The sequence below is a fragment of the Narcine bancroftii genome, chromosome 6, assembly GCF_036971445.1.
Source record: "Narcine bancroftii isolate sNarBan1 chromosome 6, sNarBan1.hap1, whole genome shotgun sequence".
NCBI lineage: Eukaryota > Metazoa > Chordata > Chondrichthyes > Torpediniformes > Narcinidae > Narcine > Narcine bancroftii.
Window position 1 is genome coordinate 160,956,485 of NC_091474.1, and position 24,846 is coordinate 160,981,330.

Genomic DNA, 24,846 nt, shown 5'->3' on the forward strand with positions numbered 1-24,846 from the left:
GTGGGGAAGCTCGGGGGCGAGAAGAGCAGCGAATGGAGACGAGCAGGGGAGAAGCAGGTGGAGAAAACTCCAGGAACGCTGCACTCGTTCCCTAAATCGTGCTCGATACTCTCACATTTAAAAGGTGCGAAACGAGCGCTTTAAATTGGCCAAACAGGAAATTATGCGTTTTAATTCATCTGTTCAAGAAACTATGTTGACAAAGGGCATGATCATTACTTTCCAGTTTTATTCTTCTTTCAAATCAACATTACACAAATAAATAACGTTACAATGTGTTACAAACTTCTGGGGATAGATACTCTGTCCAACTGGATGCAACCATTCGCTTGGACCAATGTTGAGTGAATAAAGCATGATGTTTCTGCTCAACTGGTGTGCGATGATTGGCTTTGGTACGGAATATAGTGTTTTACACAGCAAAAGTAATTAGGAGAGAACGGGTCGGTCGCACAAGAGTATCAATTACATTACCTTAAGCAGTTACAAATTTGAAATAGAATATTTTAGTGACATTTCCAATGTTTCGTTCTGCAAAATTTGTTAACCTCAGTTGTTTGTTTTGAAGTTGATTGCTATATGGAAGAGGCTCTTGGGTCACTCACTCCAAAGCCTGGCCTTGTATTTGTTTCATTAACTTCAATTTTTTAAAAAATTCATTGCATTACTTTCAGATGTAAAACAAATACTGTCCAAGGTATATTTGGCGCTGTCAAGGAAAATCAATTGTGCATCACCCTGTTCAACATAAATCCAATTTTTTTTATTCATCTAATATGCTGAGGGAACCGTTTAGAAGTTTTAACGTGCAGTTTATAAGCTGCTTTAACCATTAAAAAAATAAATAGAATATCCTCACAGTATTAGGCTCCAGAAATTACATTAGTACTTGCTATAGTTCCAATATTAATAGCAGTCTCTTACACCATTTGTCCCATGACATTTTTCTGTTGTCAATGAGGTAGAATAGGAATTTCAAGCAATAAAGGCAGCAAGGGCTCATTAATCATTTGATTTTTAAACCAATATATTCTATCTAGATTAGTCATTAAATCCAAAGTAAAATGCAAATCATTTGCCAGTTTTACTATATTTCATAAATCTCAAGAATAATCATTGCATTAGATTAACCAAATTAACTATGTAATGAGTCTTGCATAGAGTTAATTTCCCCAAATGCACTTTAATTTGATAAGGACTTTATTCACAAAATTTGCATTCAAAATGTAAAATTTAGATCATCAGTGGAAACATGAATTTACTAGTTCATGAAAAACATTTCAAATCACCAAAATGAAACCAAACAAATTGCACTGGAGGGTTAAGCTTGGTATATTGCATGAAAAACATTTCAAACATCTGGAGATTTGAGGAAATGTTAAAATCTACAAGCCCCTTTGGAACCAAAATTACATTTTTTTAAAACCACCATTTCATTCTACGCAGGTATAAAGCACCTCAATGCCAAACAATGAATCAATGATGTTAAGAATACAAAAAGCATGTTTGACCATTAGTCCTTTACTCATTTTACACTTAAAGATTTCTTCAAACTATATCACAACTACTTTTAAAGAATTTTGAAATGTTTTGTTTATATTGTACACTGAAAAACTAAAATGGCTCCATGAATCCTGCAGAACTGCAAGAAATATTAGAGTCTGAGATTAAAATGACATTCAATCCAAAAACCCTTGTTTTAACCAGAGGTGGTGGAGAAAGGTGAAAGAGGAAATTGACTTCCAGGCATCATTAGGAAAAATGTCAATAATTGAAACAGCTGGCTGTTGCACTTTGAGAGAGAGGGGGAAAAATTCATTTTCTTTCCCAGAGCTTTTATTTCAATGGTAGAGTGATGGGAAGAGACATTGGATAGTTAAGCACATTTAGGGTGGCACGGTTGGTATAGCAGTTACCGCAACGCCTTTTCAGCGCCAGTAATCGGGACCAGGGTTTGAATCCTGCGGTGTCTGTAAGGAGTTTGCAAGTTCTCCATGAGTTTTCCTCAGGGGCTCCAGTTTCCTCCCACTGTTCAAAACGTACCACGGGTATAGGTTAGTTAAATTAATAGGTTGTACATATTTAAATTTAAAAATATACAACTTGTTAATTTAATGCAAAACTTTTGCAAACCCTGGAGATAGCAGAGCCATTGAATTTCTACATAAAATCTTAACACGCCCATCCCCATCAGAACACAACCTTTTTTTGGGACTTCATCATAAAAATCACATTAGTGCACTTGTACAAGTGTTATTACAATGACTTTATAGATTCCAACTGGAGCAAGAAGACAACAGATCCATTTCTTATTTGCTGAAAGAATGGCACTTGTATACTGCATATCAATTTAGAAATTTAAAAATGCTTTACAAAACTTGCATTTGTATCAGTCCCAAAATACTCTCAAATTGTTTCACATTAATTCTTTAAATCTAGAGTATTTACCAACTCAAAGATAATTTTACTCATCTCACTATTGCTCACATCAAGAACAAAATTATAAACGTTGAAGCGATTCAGCAAAAGGTGACATAGCAGGGATCCATTCCAACCTTATGCACATGTTCTCTAGGTTTCGTCCACATCCTCAAGACAATCACAGAGAGTTAATGAGCAAACAAAAAGTTACAAGAATATCAGTGGGAAAATGGGTCAGATGGGACAATTAGCAGAAATTTGATAAATCAAAGCCTTCCTTTGGAATACAGGAAAATATGAATGTTATAAGCTACTTTATGGATTACTCAAAAATAATTGAAGCAACAATCAAATCTTAGTGTACTCAATGAAGTACATTAATGTCTCCTGTAATACCAATTTGTAATTGCCACTGAAGATTTAAAAGGCCTTGCATATTTGCTCCATATAACTAAAATGAACATACACATGATCAGATCACTGTGAGACCAACAAGACTGCTCTTTCTGCTTTTGTTTGAATGCACAAATAGGAGGCTTCAAGAAACTCTTCCACAAATTCAAAGTCAAATACATGTACAGAAAGCTTAAATAAAAGAAAAATAGCAGTTTGTTCACAACTATGGTAACATTTGATTTAATGTAGAATTATTTACCAACTCATTTTTATGACGTTACTTTGGCTGAATGTGGGTGGATTCATTGAACATTTATTAACTTTATAATAAATTCTGTTCAGTGATTGAAATGCAAAGCTGAATTTTCAGAACTCACTTTTAAAGATCCTCAACATCTGCACTAAAACCAAATAAATGTGCTAATCACAGCTGAAATATTAAATGAAAATACATGTTTTTTTTTTAAAAAGTCCAAAGCAATACACAAATGAAATTTTTCCATGTACTCAAGTTTTCTTTTTAAAGAAATTAAAAAGTATGTAATCACATCACAAAAGAGAATGTTAATGCTATCATGGTGCAAAACTACAACTTCTAAATGTAAATTCAACAAGCACATCATGCAGTCTTAAAGCCATGGAGTTGAAGATGTAAGCAGAATGTTTCACCACATTTTCATCTTTTTGTGAAATTCTAGATCAACTGAATTCCTTCAAATGTGCAAATTAGTAAATGATATATAATTACCATAATTCTATTAATCAAAGCAACATTTCAAATAGAAATTACACTGATTTAAAGCGAAGAGTAGTAATGTTGCCATGTTTTATTTTGGTATGTGTCACCAGTAAGAAATACAGCACTTTTATGGAGAAAAGTGTTTACTAAATTGTACTCATTAGGAAGGACCGATCTGTCATGTCACTTGTTACACCACAAATCAGGACCATCAAGACATAATCCCAAACAATATCACCCTCACTTCTGTGCAATTACTAAAATGCAAACTTTCACACGTTAATTTCCTTTCCTAAACACCATTCAGGTATAAATACTTTGCTTTTGATCTATATGAACAATTCCTGCTTGTCACGCTTGTTGCTTCCAAGTATACTTTGCTCCAAAGCTTTTAGTATACCCTTCATTCAAGCATAATCCACCATGAAAGAAAACTAAAGCAGAAAATCAACATGCATTCACCATCACAAAACTGAATATGAAGTAAAAACAGCAAAATGGTTTGATTAGTTTCCGAGAATGATCGATATTCAGAATGATTGTACATTTTCACTCAATTCCCTTTGTAAATGTTTATAATTTACTCAAAAGGTCCTCATTAAAAACATGCCACCCTCTCATACTTGCCTCTCAAAAAAAAAATCAACTTCCATCATCAATTGGAACATTGGTGAGTATTATAAGCTCAATGAAATGGTCATTCAAAATATAGATTGAGTAACGAAAGACGCACAGGTCTTCCAATGAACGAGTTACAAGAACATAATGCCCAAATATCAGGCTGTGAATCTATAAAAAGAAAAAAAAATGTTGAAAGGTTTAGCACTTTCTTGGATGCATGCTAACATCTACGTTATTGAAGACTTCAACAGCACAACAGAGGTTTAATGACAGCATCACTAAAATAAAATCCAGTGCTATTCAGTTGCACACAAATTTTGTGTACATTCAATATTTAAATATTGAATTGAACTATTACACCTGTATTATCAGTAAATCACAAATAAAACAATATTTTAATACTCTTTAATTGACCATCTGATTCTTCTGTTTTCTACTGATGGTGTTGAGCACAGTTTGCAGTGATGGCTGACGCATTCACAGGCTGCTGAAATGACCACTTATTACAATATTTCAGAGGCCTGCAAGCTAATTTTCTGCTCCTCGTCTTGTCATTCACTATTTGGTTTCTTCAGGGAGAAGGCGAATATGTTAAAATGTTTGCTCAGCTGATTTACCTGTTCAAGAGAAAATACAAACAGAAACTGTATTCTCAAGTGATTAGAATCAGTAATTTAGCCCACAATCAAGTACTTCCCAGTATTGATCCCATTTACAAGCACCTGGCCTTCAGCCTTCTATGCCTTGACGATTCAGGTGCTTGTGTCCAAAACTTCTTTAAAAGCAACTGCATTTCTGATTTCATCCATTCTCTTGGTGAAACTGTTCTTTCTCAGACCCTCTCTATATATTTGTTACACTTTTTCCCTTCTCAGGAAATTGACACATATTGTGAGTGTCAGGTTAATTTGAAGGGTTATTTTTCCCCAGCCCCTCCCCATCAAAAAATTTGACAAATTCAGGAGTTTTAAAACATTTTTAAATGTTTAAAATGTAAACATACAACTCAGTAACAGGCCAAATCTCAGCCCATGGGTCTGTGCCGCCAAATTTTACCCCAACTGACCTACACCCAGGTAAGTTTTTTTAACAGTGGGAGGAAACCAGAGCCCCCAGAGGAAACCAACAGACTCTGGGATAATATACAAACTCCTTACAGACAACATGGGATTCAAACCCCAATCCTGATCACTGGCGCTATAAAGACATTGCGCTAACCGCTACGCCAACCATGTCTTTAGAAAGGGCACCAAATTCACTGATCATTTTTAAGTTGGTTCATTTTGCTCATTCATAGATGAAATGACATCCCTCAACTTCTCCCTTTCATTGTTATTTGTTCTATTGTGAACGTCACATCATTTTGAGGAATGCTTCTCCTGGGAATAAATGAGAAGGTATTAATTTCATTTGAGTACAGGAACTAAGAATGCAAAGACAAAACCAGTTCATGTACCAAAAAATTTCCCAGTCCAAAAAAATGCAGCCAAATTATACTCCGGATGCAACAATGATGAAAAAAAATAAAGTTTATGCATAGAAAATCCAAATTAGTAATAATGTTCAAAATGCAGCAATGTGACCAAACAGCAAAGAACAGAGGTGCATACACCTGTTCAACAGAGAAAGGTTCTTTCTGGCCTTGCTTTGTTATGCTGACCACAATACCATTTATGTTCATTCCATTTGCCTACATTAGACCCACAACAGTACAACTGACCGATCCAAATACCTTCTGAACATGGTCTTTTTGTTCAGCTCAACTTTCTCTTCTGGCAGCTCACTCCAGATAACTATCAGTCCTGTGGGAAAACTTACCTGCAATACCTCCTTTCCATTAGCCACCCAAATTCTGTGTCATCTAGTTTTGGAAAACAGACCTACTCTCTATCTGGTGTCCCTCATCAATTTATAAACTGCTCCAAGATCATTCCTTCGCCCATCTAATCCTTCCTAACTACATTTACCTGCATTTGCTCCATATCATTTCCTATCCAAGTACTTGTTCAAATGACTTTTAAACGTGGCTGCATTTTCCACCACATCTTCTGCCAGCTTGCTCCATAAAACCATCATCCTCTGAAAAATTGGCCCCTCTGATCTCCTTCAAATTTCTCCCACCTCACTTTAAAGTTATGCCCTCTATTTAGACTGCTCAATTTCAGGTAAAAGACTATCTACCCTATCCATGCCCCTCCATTTTATAAACCTATAATGTTACGGTCAGCCCCCAAAGTTCCAGTGAGAATAAAATCAGCTAATCTAATCTTTCTTTATAATAGCAGTCCAAGCTACATCCTGGTGAATCTCTTCTGCACCAATTCTAATTCTACCACATTCTTCCTGCAGTGCAGCAACTAGGAGCAGAAACAATGCTGCAAGTGTTGCCTGATCAATGTTTTATTCAACTACAATACAACATTCCAACTCTTATACTCAATACCTTAGCCTATAAAGGCAAGCCTGCCAAATACCTTGTTCATGACCCTATCTACTGGTGTCACCAATTTCAGGAAACTACACACCTCATGATCCTTCAGTACATCAATATATCTGCTCATACATCAGAATTTTTTAATAAAAATAACATTTACGCGGTTTATGTTGTATTTGGCAAACTATAAAAGGGATACAGGGCATGTAAAAGCCAAATACTTACCTTGTTAGTTGACATCTCTTGGCCATAGGCTAGGTGAAGCCATCTTGATTCCTGTGCACATGCATGGTGGGTTAGCGCATTGGAGTTTGGTTCGTGCACACGTAAGAATTCACGCCCTTAACTCACGCATGTGCCAACCAAACTCCAATAGGCAAACCCACCACACATGCACCAACCAAAGACTGGTGCACATGCACAGGAATAGAGATGGCCGCACCCATCCTATGGCCCTCGAGACGCCAACTAACAAAGTACACACATTTTGACACTTTCATGCCCTGAATCCCGGTTATAGTTTGTCAAATAAGACATTTGATTAAAAAGTTTGCTTTAAGACTTCGGTACTCCACACACAGGGGCAAAATTCCAACACGTCCATTTTGAGATATGACTGATCCTTTGATCCCAATTATGGCTGTAAGTCAGAGAGTACCTGTACACTAGAGATCCCTGCCTTTTGCTCTTTTATGTCCTGTTGGTATTTAGCATTCCAAAATACATTACCCTACACTTAACTGGATTAAATTCCAACTGTCATCACTGTCCCTGACTTTCCAACTATTCCATGTTCCCCCTGTATCCTTTAGCACCTTCTTTGCTATTTACTCATCCACCAATTTTTGTGGCATCAGCATATTTACTAAGCTGACAACACATTCATTGGGCAAGCAATGATCCCAGCACTGCAGCAAACAACTGATTACAGACAGTCAGAAAAACACCCCTTAACCACTTTCACCAAGCCAATTTTAGATTCAGTTTGCCACCAAGCCTTTGGACAGGCTAGAACATCTTCTAAACTCCAGAAGTAAAATAATACAATGTCATTACATGGAAGCATACATTCTGGATGTAAGATAGAAACATTGCAAATCATTGCAAGATTTATATACATCTTAAAGAGCAATTATTTAAGAAGAAGAAATCTACTTACCACACATACTCCATAATGAATGTGTGCAGCTGTTATTACTATTGTCAAAAGGATAAGAAGATAATACTCTTTGTCTTGTAGGATACCAGAAATCACAAAGAGCACGCCTATAGCCAAAGGTGGGAGAAGACAACTGAAAGGCTGACAACGAGTGTTACTCATCTGGCAAACTATGAGTTTACACTGCAAGTAAAAGAATGATATGGAGTCATATTTATACAAAAGTCATTTTATAAACCCCACCCTGCAACCCCAAATACAACGATCAAAGAGACCCAACACAAGTTCAGGAAGTGTTCCCATACACTGGCCACAAGCTATAAACTTAAGGTGACAGAAAAATTTGCTATTTTTCAGCATGGTTGGAATTAGCGCACAACTTGCACATAACAATCAGCATACAGACTTAAAATTCCATGATTTACTGTAATGCTTGCATTTTGTAATGAACAGCCCACTCAAATTAATATTTTATTTAATAAAAAATTTAACATTTCTGGATCTCTTAGGTGAAAAGATACAATTGAGATAATTTTTTTAAAATTCCTATGTGCTCACTGAAGTTTGCTACATTGATCATTGTCCCCTCGTTGCAACAATCCAAATAACACATTTGTTGCTCATAGTTCACTTAAACAGTATCCAAAGAAAAAGGTAACATGAATCAGTTCAAGGACATTAACAGTCAGTTATCCTCATGCTGAATCTTTTCAAAGTTATACAATCTCAGTCATCACCTATCATATTGACAAAGGCACTGTTACGAGTCCAGAGGACCCCAAAACTCAGCAGCAATAGATATTCATCAAGACAAATGGTTATTTAAACAAAAGTTGATTTTAATTATCTCTAAACATGAAAACAGAATCACACTTTAACTTATCACTATTTACTTAACTAACCTAACTAAATTCCCTTCTAATTCCAAGCGCACATGTATGTAATGTGCGTGTAAGTTCAGAAAAGTTCTTTGATTCACAGTCCAATCTCACTTCCCATTCCTCCAAGTTTGCTGCAGGCAATTCTTATACTGTGCATAGAATTTAACATTTATATAGTTCACCAGGCTTTGGTGCTTGAAAGGTAAATGGTTACTGGTTCTTGTCGGTTTTCAGAGAGAGATTCATTGTACGCTGAGACCCACAACTGATTTCTTTTTATTAGCCACTTCAGTATCTTGCTGAAGAAACATGCCCCCTCGGGGTTCTCCAGATGATAACCTCTTTCTTTCAGGTCACCATAGAGTTCCTTCTTGTTTTGCTTATTTCAAGTGAAACATCAGACAGCCAGTCCTCTCCTCTTGCATGAACCACAAGGGTTTTGACCAGGCTGAACCAAGCACTCACAACCCATCTTCCAAATGGGGTTTTCCACAAGCTTGCCAGCTTGTCCTGTTCCAGTCCTAGCTGCTGCTGATGACTGTAACACTGTAGAACTGATCTCTCTCTCTGTCTGAGAGAAAATCTGTTTGACTCTCTCTGCTTGCAAAACCACTCAACCCACCTAAAGTTCTATTCCAGACAGAATGCAGCTCTGACGAGTTCTTTCATCTGTTGCCTTTTTGTAAACAATCTTGGGCACTCTCCAAAGCTTTTGCAAAGGCTGTGGGGCCGTCATGTCTAGCATGAGCAGAGCTCGTATTTTAAATAAGATCTGTTTTAAAGTGTTTGTATGTGACCTACACTAAAATCCCTGTCCCAATTGATCTCCTAAAAACATATCTATATACTGTCACACCACAGAGATTAAGTATGTCATCGGAAACCTTGGCAAACTCCTACAATGTTTCATGGTAAGTGTGATCAGCTGCATCAGAGCTTGGTAAGTGGGCACCAAAACCTCTGTGCGAAAAATCCTGCAAAATATAATGGTCGCAGCCCAGTATGTCACAAGCAACTCTCTCCCCACCATCAGAGAGCAGCAGCAATTATCAAGGATCCACACCAGTGAAACATGCTGTTTTGCTACTGCCATTAGAAAAGCGGTACAGGTGCCACAGGACTCGTACCTCCAGGAATAGTTGCTTCCCCTCAACTATTAGACTCTTGAACAAAAGACCCAGAGACTCATTTAAGTACTCACACTATACTCATTATTTATTACTGAATATTTATACTTGTGCATCTGTACAATGTGTTTACAGTTCTTTCTTTGAGTAGTTACTAGTAATTAGAAATTCTTCCTTACCCCATAGAAAAAAAGCACAGGGTTGTATATGATGTCATGCATGTACTGACAATAAATTTGAACTTTGATACTTTCATGGTTGATATCTGTTAATGTCAAATTAATGATAATCAGTGTACATCTTGCCTTTCCATAGGTCCCTTAATTTGCAAGGAAAAGACAGCTGTACACATCATAGGATGCTACTGGAATAAAACTTATGGATTCCAACTGACTGTTACAAAATTGATTCTCAGGTGAGATTTGGTCTTCCAACTATGCATGACATCATGTTTTTAAGCTTTTTTTTTTAATTTGCAAAGCACCTCAAGATTGAAAGGAAGTGACTCAAAGTAATCTGTATACAACATTAGCAATATATTAAGGAAAAAAGGTGTATAGAGAGACAGTGAACTTTACTGAACTCTTCCATAACCAAAAACATGTGCCAGTGAAGCAATCAAAACTAGGAGTGTCATATACACAAGTTTTACGATGTACAGACGCACTCAAATTCTCACTTGCAGTAGCCACACAGTTGTGCAAGACACATCAACAATTGTACAATTTAAATAACCACCCATGCCACAACACAGGAAAGAGGATATGAAAATGACAAATTTTACAGTTGCAGTCAGTGCAAGAAAAAAGTGAGGTTTCAATAGTGCAACAGATCATTTGGTGGTTCCAGAATAGTTTCTAGTTGATGTAAAGTTGAACAATTAGAATTTTTGTGGATATATAATCATCTGAAAGCAGTATATGAACAAAATTCACTCAACAGAGGAAATCGATAAGAAACTCAAAATGCAAGTTCATGGCTCAGCTAGAGATTGGCAAAGAGAGAAGTGACAGGGCAACTGAATAGATAACCCACATTCATACTAATTCAAAAAAAGAGGACAAAAGTTTGCTGTGAAGAACAGGTATCAGTATAAAATTTGCATTTATGAAATACGACACAATGTGGACCGAGAAATTTCACAAATAATCTGGCATGCGCTGACTTACCGTAATATTAGAAAATGCTGTGCCAACCAAGAAATATAATATTCTAGGATGTTTCTCTAGAACATTATAGGGTGATGTACAGACCCAAAGTATGCAGAGACCAAAGAGTATTACGGGCGAAATAAATGGAAGCATAGCTTCATAAAAAGAATGCTGCTTCAGTGTGCCAGATCTATATGCCCTAAGATTCAAGGAAAACAAGGTATATGACAAAAGTGCAACTTTAGGAAAATTATCTAAGAAAAGCACATTTATTACAAGATGCTTCATTATGAAATATAACATGCAGCACTTCAAATACCTCAATGTTTTGCTCAAGTCAGATATCCAATTCAGCTTTAAACACCTTTAGTAGTTACACATTACTTTGCAGATTTAAAACTTTTCCTGATATCTCTGTTCCCAGTACTTTGGCCAAGTTGGTTTAAAAAAATTATTAAATCCATTTGCTAAATTACATCCATTCAAATAAATATTACAACAAACATATACAGCCATTCCCAACATACATCCAAGTTCCGTTCTGACCAATCGGATCTCGAAATGGACGACAGTCAGACATATGTTAGCATGGCATGTAGTCCCCACACTACAGTCCCCACACTGATCCCACTGTCCCAAGCTCTCCCGACACCCCGCTATACCCGCACAGCGTTTTTTAACCTGAGAACTGAGAAAGATGTGATGTACACAATGCTGGGATATTTTCTGACAATCACTATTGCATACACACAGCCGTTACCACTGGTGGACCAAGCATTATTTTTTAATATTTATATATATATATATATATATTTTTTTAAATAGCTTTTTTCAGTTGAATGTACGGATGGTCGTAAGCCACACAGGTCGTAGGTGGGGGGGGTGAGGCTGTATATGCATTATTGGATTGTAGTTGATCATCTAATAATGTCATTTTCACAGGAGATGCCTAAAGCTTTTGGAATTGCAAAGCACTTTACTATACAAATACATGGAGATTATTCTCAAATTTATTTTTTTTAGACTTTGAAATGGAGATATATTAACATTTTAACATATTTTCAATGCAATGTAACTATTAAAATCCGTAACATATTAAGCAACATAAGAATGCATCAAGACAATGAACAATTATGTTTTGAATAATAAAAATACAGCATTTGAAATACCTTGTCAAATAAATTTGAGAGCAATCAACAATTTGTAAAATATCTCTGAAACGCAAAAATTCAAATCACTTACTTGAAAACATTGTACAAACTCACAGGAAATGTGATGATGAAGGCACAACCTACAAAACAAATTAATCCATTTTTAAGCATTAATACAAATTTCTTAATCTCAGTGGCACAACTCCACTCCAAACAAATTCGCCATCCAAAGAACTACAAGGTGGTCTTTTCAAGATGGCAATAAAGCATCATGTTCAGCAACAGATTAATACATTTCCTGATAATACATTTTGAAAAATTTGAAGCAAAAAAAGTCAAAGCCCCAATATTTAACATTTCTGTTCACAATTGTCAAAAAGTCAAATTTTGAGGTAATGTGTCACAATTTTCAATTACTTTCATAATTATAATCACTGAGATGGACAAATACAATTACCAGTGTCCACCATCCATTTTTTAACATTCAAGTCCTGCCTTTATGATTTAAAAGACATATTCTGCCTTCGGCTTTAAGTGTCTGAATTACTTTGATCTTGTTGATGCATTACTCCTTACTCAACACCTTTACTTTAAAAGGAAACTAAAAGGAATGTCAACATAATTTTATGACTTAATAGACTGCACTTACAGGATCCAAAAAGTAAAGCAGCTTTATCATGCCAGATTTAGAGAATTTAAAGTTTGGAATATTCTTCATGCATCCTCTACAACTACTACAACAACTTAAACTTAAAACTTAGAATTCTATTTTCTTAAAATTTGAACCCAAAATCAATGCTAGTCTAAAAATCCTTCTGCATTGTGCAGTATGTTTCTTGCACAAGAAGCAGAATTTCAATTAAGCACCATTTCTTTCTTTATGAACAGGCTGCACATTTCCAGAAATCTACTCTGGCTCCTCAGCACACATCTGTGGCACACAAAATTACAGTAAATAATGGGCACCACATATTTTGACTTCATGCAAGTATAAAGTGCACAAAACAATTTTGCTCATGAACAGCATGGGCTGTTGAAACCAATGCAGGCCTTGATACTACATACCAATTCAACCTCAGAGTTTCTTGTCTGCTGCAGAACAATTATGCCTTTTGGATAGCACATTTCAACCATTTTCTTTGACTTTCAGTCCCATCACACCCAACCAATTACCGTTGTCACAGAACCTCAATCAAATGTCAAACCACACCCCTCCACCTCAACCCAGGTCAAAGGCATTTTTATTTCTTAATACAATAGTTCATCACCAGCTCCACACAAATTCTGACTTTGTAGGGCTTTACTTCTGACTTCAATTGTTCCCTTTACCTTTCGTGTCATTTCCCCACCTGAATCAATTGCAGGTAATGGCAAAGCTAGCAAAGAAAATAAATCAGTAATCCTTTATGCCTAATCTGTTGGACTGGACACATTAAAAACCTGTGCAATGCTGCCAGGCACCTGGCTCAAAAATGACATAGCTTCCTGCCCATTGGAACACAAGGCCTCATACATGGCTAAATCACCCAGTAGGGTCCTCAAATAAATATTATCTCATCACAAACCAATAATGCTTAATTATGATTTGGAATGCAAAACTTGGAAATGTCATTTTTAAATATAATCACATTACCTATGAGTCATGCAAAAAAAAAAAGTGAAGATCATATGAATTTACATCCTTCCATCACTCTGACCTATCCCTTCAACATACAAAGTTTAAAAAATAATGTATTCACTTATCTTCATTTCTGCTCTCGACATAAAACAAATGACTATGGGGAAAAAACTTTCAGGATCTAATGATGATTGCATTAAATCCAGTTGTAATACAGGTCTATGTGGATTTTGCAATTTAAGACAATGTTAATAACATTGTCAATTTGAAATCAGCAGTTTACTATGTGGAGAAATGCATGCGAATTTTCTTTTCTCCCCCATACAAATCCAGATAACAATACCATAATTATATGAAGCTACATACTCAAAATCATGGTTGTGAAGAGATCTCTGTACTGCAAATTGAGAAAGATGGGTGCATGCCAAGCTTCAACTCCAACAACTGCAGTTATAATGTATACTATTGAAATAGTCTGCAACAGAGCAAGAAGAAAAAAAGATTTCTTTTGTTACCTTTGCTTCCTAAAAAAAAATTGGGGATTACAATAGACAACTTCAAGATGAACACAAAGATAATTTCAGATGTGCTGTATAACATAGGAAGTTAAAGAAACATTAAATTAACAGTTGTTGAATTTCACATGTATAATCGCAAAATGATGCTGACAAATTGCATTAGTTCAACTGACCTAAAAATGTTTTGCTATAAATTCTTGTTCTTTCAGAGAGAATGACTTTATGCGAGTTTAACACTTAACCAACTTAATTTTCCTTGAGCCGCTTCAACCCCCATTGTACGTCATTCCGGTTTCTGGCCAATCACAGTATTGCATGCTGGGAAATGTAGTTCTTATTTTCACACACAAGAACACAATTTTCATTTGTCCTCCGCATCATGTCAGAGTCCAACAATAGTTGATTCCAGTTGTCCTGATCATTGGAGCTGCTCATGGCATCGACTTCCAAGTACCTCTGAGCCAGGCGCTCAGGTTTACTGCACATGTTGCACACAAATGTGAGGACATCAGGGTTCATCTTAGTCACCAATTTTACAACCAAAGTAGAGCTGGTAGGCTTTCTTAACAAGTAAAACAATGTTGCATTTTTGAGCCTTCAGTGTATACTCGCCACAAATGTAACAGAATGTATCCACATCATTGATGAGACATTTCTGCTGTATTGAATCCTCCTGAAGACATTATATTGTTAAGTACATTCACTGTGCTATTACCTGAAGAACATGTTCATCAATGCATTCAATCTATATCAATGTATATATAGCATCTGTATATATGCGAGCTGCTTTTATGGACTATCTGAATTTATAATGACTAAGCATACAATATTTGCATTGCACCTGCATTCTGTGCATACCCAGGCATACTTGGACTGACCAAAACAGCTTGCTTTGTGAGCAATATACTAGTAGACTTCAAATATAACAAGAAATCACAAAATTAGATTATATCTAAAAAAGGTACATGATAGGAAAATTTTTGTGATAAGCTGTCAAAAATCTATAAAGTAGACCCAAAAGTGTTCAGGAAGCAAAATCATCATTGTTCAGATATTTGGTCAATGATCTTATCAACTGCAGCAATGCAGCAACTTCTTAGCTCTGATGCAAGTATGTTTAAATGCTGAACACAGAACTGATTTTTTATTTTAAAAAATCTGAAGATACTAGCAAAACATCATTAACTTTAAATTACATCTTATAAATCAAAGAATTTTAAAATGCTACAACTACCACTTTAGCATTATGGTAACAATCACACAACAGGCAATCACAGCCTACATCCATGCTGCATTCTCCCATCTCATCATTCATGGTCTTGAAGGTCATTGCTCTTTCAGTACTCTATCTCCATACTCCTTGCAAATCGAGACGATTTGTGCTTTCACCATATTCCCACCACTGTGAAGCAATTTTTTTTGTTTCAGGTCAGGCAGCCTCTGTGGAAGCAAATTCAACACTGGAAGGTCTTGACTCAAAATGCTGACTAGCTCATCTACAGTAATTGATATCTTTACTGAAAAAAAATCCATCTTCTTTGATGATTACATTAAAGATTCCTTTATTGTCATGCAATAGTACAGAATATGTATATTACACAAAAGGTCCCTTAAGAGTCATTTGGTGTCTGTGGGTTCATCTCCAGCACTCCCCCAGCCTCTGCAGCTGCACAGACACCTAGTAAATCCATCGGCAACCTGAGTTCCAAATCCATCTTGACCTCAGCCTGTTCCCTTTTAAAATGCCAATTTACACCTTTCAACTAGTATATACCCCCACCCCCTCCCCTACCCAAACAATCTGTCCATTACCAATGTCAGTCTGAAAGGATATTAGGTGGTTTGTCTGGAGAAAGAACATTTGGGGTTCAATGGTCTATTTTGGTGGTAAACAATAATGTATCCATCTTTGTGTGACCAATATTTTTTTGGAAAGAAATCTAAATTTACTCCCATTGACCTAAATCTATTTCAGAAAACTTTGACTGAAAATAAAATTTTATTTAGTCTACACAATTATCACCAGACTGGAATACAACAGTTTCATTCAATAAAGTGTGTCAAGTTTAAAAATTAATTGGACTTGAAACAGCTAGTAAACACATCAGGCCATTGGATAGCTTACTATTTGTATAAAGGGTACAACCAATCAACAACATTCAACATTTCAGCATAGCAAGGTGCTCTACAAAAGACATTTTTACTTTGTAAATCACTTACCACTTGACTAAGGTCATATCCCCAAGGAAGAAAAAGAATTCCTGTGTTGTACTTCTCCCAGTGGGAAAGGATGAAGGAAAACAGTACTGCCCACAATATGAGGAAAAGTGTGAGGACATTGACACCTGCCTCCCCACGTCCAAAGATGGAGTAAACAGTGACCACAAAAAATATGCATGCCCAGCTGTCCAAACCGTGATCAAAGAGTTCTCCAAGAGGTGTACTAGAGTTTGTTCGCCGAGCTTGCTTCCCATCAACTCCATCTGCAAGAAGAAATTTTCTATGTAACACCTGAACAAAATGATTCACAGTATAAAAAAGGTACATGATAGGAAAATTTGTCCTCCTCCTATAAAGCAAAGATAGCAACAAATTCACGCCAGGATAAGCAATAATAGCATATGCAAAAAGTCAACAGGAAGCAAGATTCCTGACGTTCAGTAAAATTTTACCAAGGAACAGGCTGTCCAGCCCCTTCACCCTGTTCTACAATTCAGTTCAATCCATCTTAATCTGCAACAACTTTATCAATTCATTTTGGCTCTTTAAATGTTAAAGAATCTTGTCCAGCAAATTAATCAAAGCAGTTCAACAAAATGTACCAATTAATGCTTCCTGTTATCACCCCTTAGGAGAAAATTTATTTATTGCCAACATGGAAATTTTACACCTTTTCTTCAGAAGTTTTCATAAGTGTAGATTTCAGATAAAAATTAACACAAGACGAAAACAGCATTGGTATGGATAAAGACGAAGATGTTGGGGGCGAGGGTGGGAAAAGAGGGTAGAGAGAAAAAAGGTTATGTGAACAAGAGTAGATGAGATAAGCTCCATGGCCTTGAGAAATTGGCCATATACCAACTTTTCAAAGTTGATCAAAGTGTATGCTGTCAACAGAGAATAGTTTTAAGAATTGATAATGTAGTAAGTTATTAGAACAACCCAGGCGGTTAACCAACACAAATAAAATAATTTCAAGCATGCTCTATACCAATCTAACATGGCAATCAATAGGTTAGCAAAGGACAAGAATTCAGCTCACCTAGTGTATATGCTGCGAAGTTTAGGAGACCAGCGACAATCCACACCCAACTCGGAACGTGATTGTAACCTTTACCTGAAGTAGAAAGGACAAAATATTGAGGTCATTCTCTAAACAGACATCAAACCTTTATAAGCACTTCCTCTGTATTACAAATCATTTTTCAGAGAGCAAAATTAATATTTTGACATTTATTTATTCAGCATAGCACAAGGGACAACACTTCAATTGATCTCAGCCCCTAGAAATGCACAATGCAAAGACTCTTAGTTGATGGGTTCAATCATTTCATGAAGCATTAAATAAAGGAAAATCAGTTTTCAGAATGATGTAAACACTTCCAATCTGAAGACTTGCAAAGATTTTTTAAAATAATTACCATATCTTCACTCATATAACACGCACACACATATACCGTCGGGTGTAGTATTCTAAATTCTGACTGACAAAAGCAATTTGCATTTAAATAGGACATGAGATAAAGCCAGTATTTGTCACAGTTAATCTCTCTCAATTAATACCCAATCAATTTTCCCCCAGAGGTGTCTCACATTCTGTAGATAATATCCTTCTGCAGCACATTAACAAGCTTTGGAGAGGAATCAATTAAATAGGTCAAAGACAGGCTTCAAAGTTGAGCAGGATTTTAATTCTAATGTCTCAAATCAGAGGTACTTGATAATGTTAATCTCCTTTCTCAGGGATGGGTCTGGGCAATTAACATTGATATGGTGCAGAGCCCTAGACAGAATGTCCTGTTTATAGGAATACCATGGCATTCAGTACAAAGAGTTATTCCCAAGATCAAAATTTCCCATGCCCACTATAAATTGGGCCCATTCATTCATTGCTGCTATTACATTCTCATGATCACTAATAATATTCCCACGCTTGCTATAAATTGCTGGTGCATCTTTCCCAGAGCCGCTATAAATTGTGCGTGTTCTTTCAATTCTGCTATGGTATTTTCACACTCACTATAAATTGCCAGATCGACTTTCCCACTCCCACTATAAATTGTGTACATTTTTTCAACATGTAAAAATATCCTTGTATAAGCGCACATGCGTATAATACATGGGGAGGGGTGCCTGGTTTGTAAAATATGCATGTGTAAAAGTACGGTACTTGATTTACATAGTGGACCAGGTATTTTATTATTTTAAGTACTTCACTTCTATCACAAATTGGTAGATAGATTTGCAAATTTTAAGTGGAAGCAAACAATTTATGCAAGTACTGGAGGATAATATACAGCTCTGCCATGTAGTTCCTTAAACCTTTACAAGATACAAAAAAAAAAGCGCTGCTTTTGAGATCTTTATCAATTTTTTTTTAATAAGCTTCTGTTTGACAAGCTTCAGAAACTTATTTTTCTACTTATTCAACATAAAATTTTCTACATGTAAAATTACTTGAGCTGTTAGCAACATGCAATCACAGCTAAGGGATTCTATAAAGGCAAAACTAAAGAAAATGAAATTGGGCAATTAATCATGCAAGTTTAAAAGCTGCAGGTTAGCTACACTTTAAAAAAAAATTGCTTTCTAAACTGAGTGAAAAGTGTAGAACACAGTATGGGTCCTTCGGCAATTGGTATTCCACATGGTTGCTGCTGGTCCATATATATTAGACTTCAACTCAGGTTTGCTTCAACATTAAGCGAAAGTTAGTGATGGTGGAATATAATTATATAAAAGTTATCAATAACTTTCAGGTGAAACACCATCAACCATAGTATGGCAATGATCTTGGCCATGACTTCCATCTTACAAATGATCCTGACCAATCCAAATTCCTTAGAGGTATCAAAAATAAAATGAGTGACAGTGAATTTAATACAAGCTATGGCACTAGGCACGACAGGTGCATTTGCTCCATTGCAAAACAGTTGCCACTGCAGATCTCAGTCACTGTTTGTATTTTAGCCCACTAACGAACTCCAAGATCCTCAAGTAATTTATTGGGTCAGTAATTAATTTATAGGGGGGGGGTGGGGAAGAGGGGTAATCCAGATTTCATAGCAGCATCAGAACCACATGCATCTTCACCAAGACAGACAGTGCACAAGAAAGCAGCAACCCAAAGAGCAATGAACCCTTGCTCAAGCTAAAATTTATTCAAGTTGCAAAAACCAGCAAAATAAATTTAGGTGTTACAGATCTGATACCCACGACCAGTTTAAACCATTTTTATTTTAAAATATACATTGTCCAAACTCTTACCTGAAGCATAAAAATCATAATCAAACCAGGCCAGCATACAAAAATTAAGTACGAGCAGTATGAAACCACAGAATGTCAAAAGATTTGGTGCCAACCAAGTGGGTAAAATCTATTAAAGCAAAGACAAAAAGGTGATAAGCAGAGATAATGAATTCACTATTCCAGATGAACTAGATTTTTACAGTCAATAAAACAAAATATTAATACTAAATATGACAAGCCAGGAAAGCAGTCTTCCACTATTTATTGTAAATCAATGTTCTGGACAGAGGATACTTGTATAATCACACGAGTGCAACTCTCATGGACTAATTTTAACACCCAGACTTTCAAGACACATCACAGCATTTGCATTCACTTCTGTTTTTAAATATGCCTTTTACAGCTTTGGACAGAGTTACTGCCATTTTAAATAATGTGGCATGGTATTTTAAAGTGGAGAACAATCTGCACATCATTTCTGCAATCGCATCTCTAAAAGCACAAGAGCCAGGTCTAGAGTGAGTGGCAGGAGGCTTTTGAAGAGGCAAGTTGAAAGAGCAGCCAATAAAAGGGAAGCTCAAAAAAGCAGTCATTATAAGAGTGACCAATGTAAGAGCAGGACTTGGAGGCTTTGGCTTGAGAAGCTTCTGTAAGCAGATGCATTACATGGAACTAGGGAAGACCATTAAACATCTCATTAAAACATACATTTCATGTACAAGCAGTAAACAAACAAAAGACCACTTTACAACATATTAAATAAAGTAGTGATCACATCTGCAGCAAGTATTGGTTGATCAAGAAACGCAAGATCAAAGCTGATGACTTGGAAACTGAGCTTTAAACACTGCGGCGTACCAGGGTTGGGGGAAAGAGTCGCGGCGTACCAGGGTTGGGGGAAAGAGTCGCGGCGTACCAGGGTTGGGGGAAAGAGTCGCGGCGTACCAGGGTTGGGGGAAAGAGTCGCGGCGTACCAGGGTTGGGGGAAAGAGTCGCGGCGTACCAGGGTTGGGGGAAAGAGTCGCGGCGTACCAGGGTTGGGGGAAAGAGTCGCGGCGTACCAGGGTTGGGGGAAAGAGTCGCGGCGTACCAGGGTTGGGGGAAAGAGTCGCGGCGTACCAGGGTTGGGGGAAAGAGTCGCGGCGTACCAGGGTTGGGGGAAAGAGTCGCGGCGTACCAGGGTTGGGGGAAAGAGTCGCGGCGTACCAGGGTTGGGGGAAAGAGTCGCGGCGTACCAGGGTTGGGGGAAAGAGTCGCGGCGTACCAGGGTTGGGGGAAAGAGTCGCGGCGTACCAGGGTTGGGGGAAAGAGTCGCGGCGTACCAGGGTTGGGGGAAAGAGTCGCGGCGTACCAGGGTTGGGGGAAAGAGTCGCGGCGTACCAGGGTTGGGGGAAAGAGTCGCGGCGTACCAGGGTTGGGGGAAAGAGTCGCGGCGTACCAGGGTTGGGGGAAAGAGTCGCGGCGTACCAGGGTTGGGGGAAGAGTCGCGGCGTACCAGGGTTAGGGGAAGAGTCGCGGCGTACCAGGGTTAGGGGAAGAGTCACGACATGTCAGGGTTGGGTAGAGTTACCTGGATACTGTTTCATGAGTCAGGAAGACATTTAATTAACTGCATCAAATTTAAGTGGTGATCAGGGACAAGAGGGTGAGTTTGTGAGCCAACCTCATCCCCTTGATTTTGGGGAGGGAGGGAGTCAAGAGGTAGAACTAGAGAAACCTCAGACCTAGAGTTCGTCCAAAGGTTGGAGATTCTCACTCCCTGTGCAGGCAAAAGTGAGAGTTGTAGGAGGGATGACCTGAATATGGTACTGCGGTTCAGAAAGCCATTCAAGAGGGGAAGAGAAATGTAGTGGTAATAGGGATAGGGATAGCCTTTGTTGCAAAGGCTGTGGTTGCCAGCCCAGTGCCCGAGTTCATGACATCACATCAGGCCGGCTTAGGAATTTGGAGAGGTTTGGGAAAGATCTAGCTGACACAGTCCATATGGGCACCAACGACATAGTTTGAAATGAAGAAAAAGAGATTCTGCTGAGAGAATTTGAGCATCTTGGAATTAAATTTTAATAAAAGCAAAAAAAATGAGTAATCTCTGGATTGTGACCCAAGCCATGCACAAGTTGACTCAGGATTCATATGCATGGCATGAGGACTGATGCAGAAGAAGTGGGTTTGTGTTCATAGTTCATTGACACCAGTACTAGGGAAGGAAATGGGACCAGGGTCTTGTTAATCACAGCTGTGCATAGGGCTTTAAACTAAACACCAGGAAGGCAGGTCCAGCAGATGAGAAAAATGGATAAATTTCAAGGGAATGAGAGCACAGGACAAGTTATTGAAATCTCAGAATAAAATAGGACAAAGTTTGGAAAATTATAAGAATTTAAACTCTGGCAACGTGGAGACAAACGTAATAAAGATGGTTAACGTGAGACTGAAGGGGTTTTATTTAAATGCATAGTGTATGAAACGAAGTGGAATTAGAAATTGATGGATATACAATTAGAAAAATTAGATATTGTGAGTATAACAGACATGGCTGAAGAAGGATCATAGCAGGGAGCAAAATGCCTTAGGGAACTATCCTGACAAAAAGACACGGAAGGGATGGAGTGTTGGTAAAATAAATGAAATTTTAAAAAAGATTTTAAAAAACTCTTATAGGACTAACACACAGGCCATGATGTAGAGCAAAATTACAACAGCAGTTAGAGAAGGCATGTAATGTTATGTTAATGGGAGACCTCAACATAAGTTCACGGGAAAATCACTCGAAAGAAGGGGAAAAAAAATTGTGGAATGCCTGTGAGATGGCTTTTTAAGACCAGATTGTGGTAAAAGCCACTGGGGAAAAGACAATTCTAGATTGGTGCTGTGCAATGAACCAATATGGGTAGAAGGTGGAATAACGGGATTGAATGGAAAAATAAATTAGCCACAATTTGAATGGAAGAGCAGACTTAGTAGGCTGAATGACTTAATTCTGATTCCAAAACTTATGGCCTGATAGCTATCACAAGGTATTTTTAATTAAAGAAGTCTAGTGCTCATTTTTGTTCACGAAAATGTTTCTTTCCATCTAAAATTTAATTCAACCTGATAGCATACAAGGCAAAGAAACTGCACTCAAACTCAATAATGATAAAAGTTACGAATAGGCCCTTACCTTTACTACAGAGTTCCAAAAGGGATGCATAACATAAACAGACAATGGATTGGTATCCACAGCATTGTACTGTGAAGAAATCACAAAGAGATGTACATTACAAATTAAAATCTTCACATTTTAAAAATGATTTAAGCTTCCTAAATAACCACATAACTATGGCAAAATATGAGTAAAATTAAACATCTGTTTTAGAAAACAAATTGTGGGGTTGTCTTTTTTTTTAAGTCATTTCAGTAAATATGGTAACTTAGCCAAGAAGTTGTTGGGAATTTCACTCCCAACCACAGTTAGATTTTCATTATAGGTTTTGGTTATGTTCAGACATGAAAAGTGCTGGTCTAGTATTTACAATTATTTTTAAAGTAAAAAATAATAAAATGCTGGAAATATTCAGTTCTAGCAACATCCCTGAAAGAAACAGTTCAGTTTTCTTCACCTGAATGTTATTCACATTTTCTAGATTTCCAAATTTCCAGTATACAAAATATTCTACAATTTTCATCAGAACACAAAAATACTGGTGACGAATAAATAACCTGTGAAAGGTGTCAAATTAGCAGTGGAGAATAAAAAAATATACAAAATTTAGTTGCGATTTTAAAACTGAACACCTGTGGAGCAGAAATCTTTCTTTATACCCCTCACTTTTCAGTCCTGTACAAGAGTTTCTTAATCTGCAAATTTCCAGTCTTCAAAATCAATTTCACCCCAATTTTGCCATATTCCTGTTTTTGTACTTCAGACGACATTAAGACATTATTTATCCTCACCTTTCCTTCAAGTTGCTTGCCATTTTCTCAAATATGCAAATTTTTTTTTTACATCATTCAGTATCTGAAAATATCAACAACTGAAATACTAGTTTTTTTTGCTTTGAAAATTTTACATTATGACCGTACAAAAAGGATACAGAACAGGAATAGCTGTGGGATTGGATTAAGAGAAATACTATCACACAAGTTAATAAGTTTACTGTTTTGAGATTCCAGAAAGAACCAACATGTAAACGTTGGTTGTTGACCTTCATTTTTGGCTGGGTTGGTGGGGGGGGGGGGGGGGGTGGAATTTTGCTTAGCTTTTTAGTAGGAGTAGCCAGGTTACTTATATCTTTTTTTTTAAAATGCAAGTTGGATTGGGGTGGCGACCTTTGGATTTCTGGCAGGGGGCCGGAGCATCCAATGGTTTATTGAATGCCAAAATTAGCGATTTCTTCAATTGATATTATATCTTGGAATGTTAAAGGTATGAATTTAAAGGGAGATTTAGTCCCTTTTCAGAAAACACACATTAAAAAGGTCTGTTAAAGATAGGTTAATGTTTAGATGGAAAGGACAAGTTTTTCCATTCTTGCTTGAATGCTAAGATTAGAGGAGTTTCCATTCTAATTAATCAAAACATACTATTTGAATTATTTCAGTGTTTTAGATACACAGGGTCGGTTAAGGACCAATTTCAATATTTAGGAATTATAATTAGAAAAAGTCAAAAAGCTTATGAAAGAAAATTTTGCAGCATTATTTAAATCAGATTAAAGTATCACTAGCTGGATGATCTCCACTTTCGATTACAATGATCGGATGCATTAATTCAATTAAAATGAGTATTTTACCTAAATATCTATATATTTTTCAAGCTTTACCAATTTTTATTCCCTAATCGTTCTTTGATTCATTATATTTGATTCTTTCTTATATAAGACAGGGAAAACAATCATGAATAAATAAAACCCATCTTCAGAAAACTAAGGAATGGAGAACTTTCACTTCCAAACTTTAATTTTATGATTGGATGATTAATGTACGCAGTTTACTTTTTACTATTAAAATTTCATCAACTAGTTAGTTGCCCTTCTTGAATAGAAATGGAACTGAATTTTTTTAGGAAAACATCATTGTTGATACTTTTGGGTTCCAATCTACCTCTTATTATTTTCTGAAGTGACTCAATCAGATAATGAGGAATAGGTTAAGAATACTGAATCAATTTCAGAAATGC

The 24,846-nt window shown here is 36.8% G+C and overlaps 1 protein-coding gene and 1 long non-coding RNA gene across 2 annotated transcripts in view; one reads left to right on the forward strand and one right to left on the reverse strand.

The window, feature by feature from the left end:
• The first annotated feature begins 9 nt into the window (after window positions 1-9).
• On the forward strand, window positions 10-10,189 carry LOC138736655 (uncharacterized). The gene is made up of 3 exons (XR_011340473.1): window positions 10-124; window positions 7,852-8,100; window positions 10,094-10,189. It is a non-coding gene; the product is annotated as an uncharacterized lncRNA (long non-coding RNA).
• The window catches only part of selenoi (selenoprotein I), a 67,883-nt gene continuing 43,246 nt past the window's right edge, over window positions 210-24,846 (reverse strand). The window contains exons 2-10 of the mRNA XM_069886499.1: window positions 22,849-22,917; window positions 19,704-19,812; window positions 17,479-17,553; window positions 16,437-16,699; window positions 14,065-14,173; window positions 12,172-12,220; window positions 10,948-11,128; window positions 7,771-7,953; window positions 210-4,794 (exon numbers count right to left, since the gene is read on the reverse strand). Coding sequence (XP_069742600.1) covers window positions 4,729-4,794; window positions 7,771-7,953; window positions 10,948-11,128; window positions 12,172-12,220; window positions 14,065-14,173; window positions 16,437-16,699; window positions 17,479-17,553; window positions 19,704-19,812; window positions 22,849-22,917 — 1,104 coding nt within the window. The 3' untranslated portion in view covers window positions 210-4,728. The remainder of the gene's footprint in view (window positions 4,795-7,770; window positions 7,954-10,947; window positions 11,129-12,171; window positions 12,221-14,064; window positions 14,174-16,436; window positions 16,700-17,478; window positions 17,554-19,703; window positions 19,813-22,848; window positions 22,918-24,846) is intronic.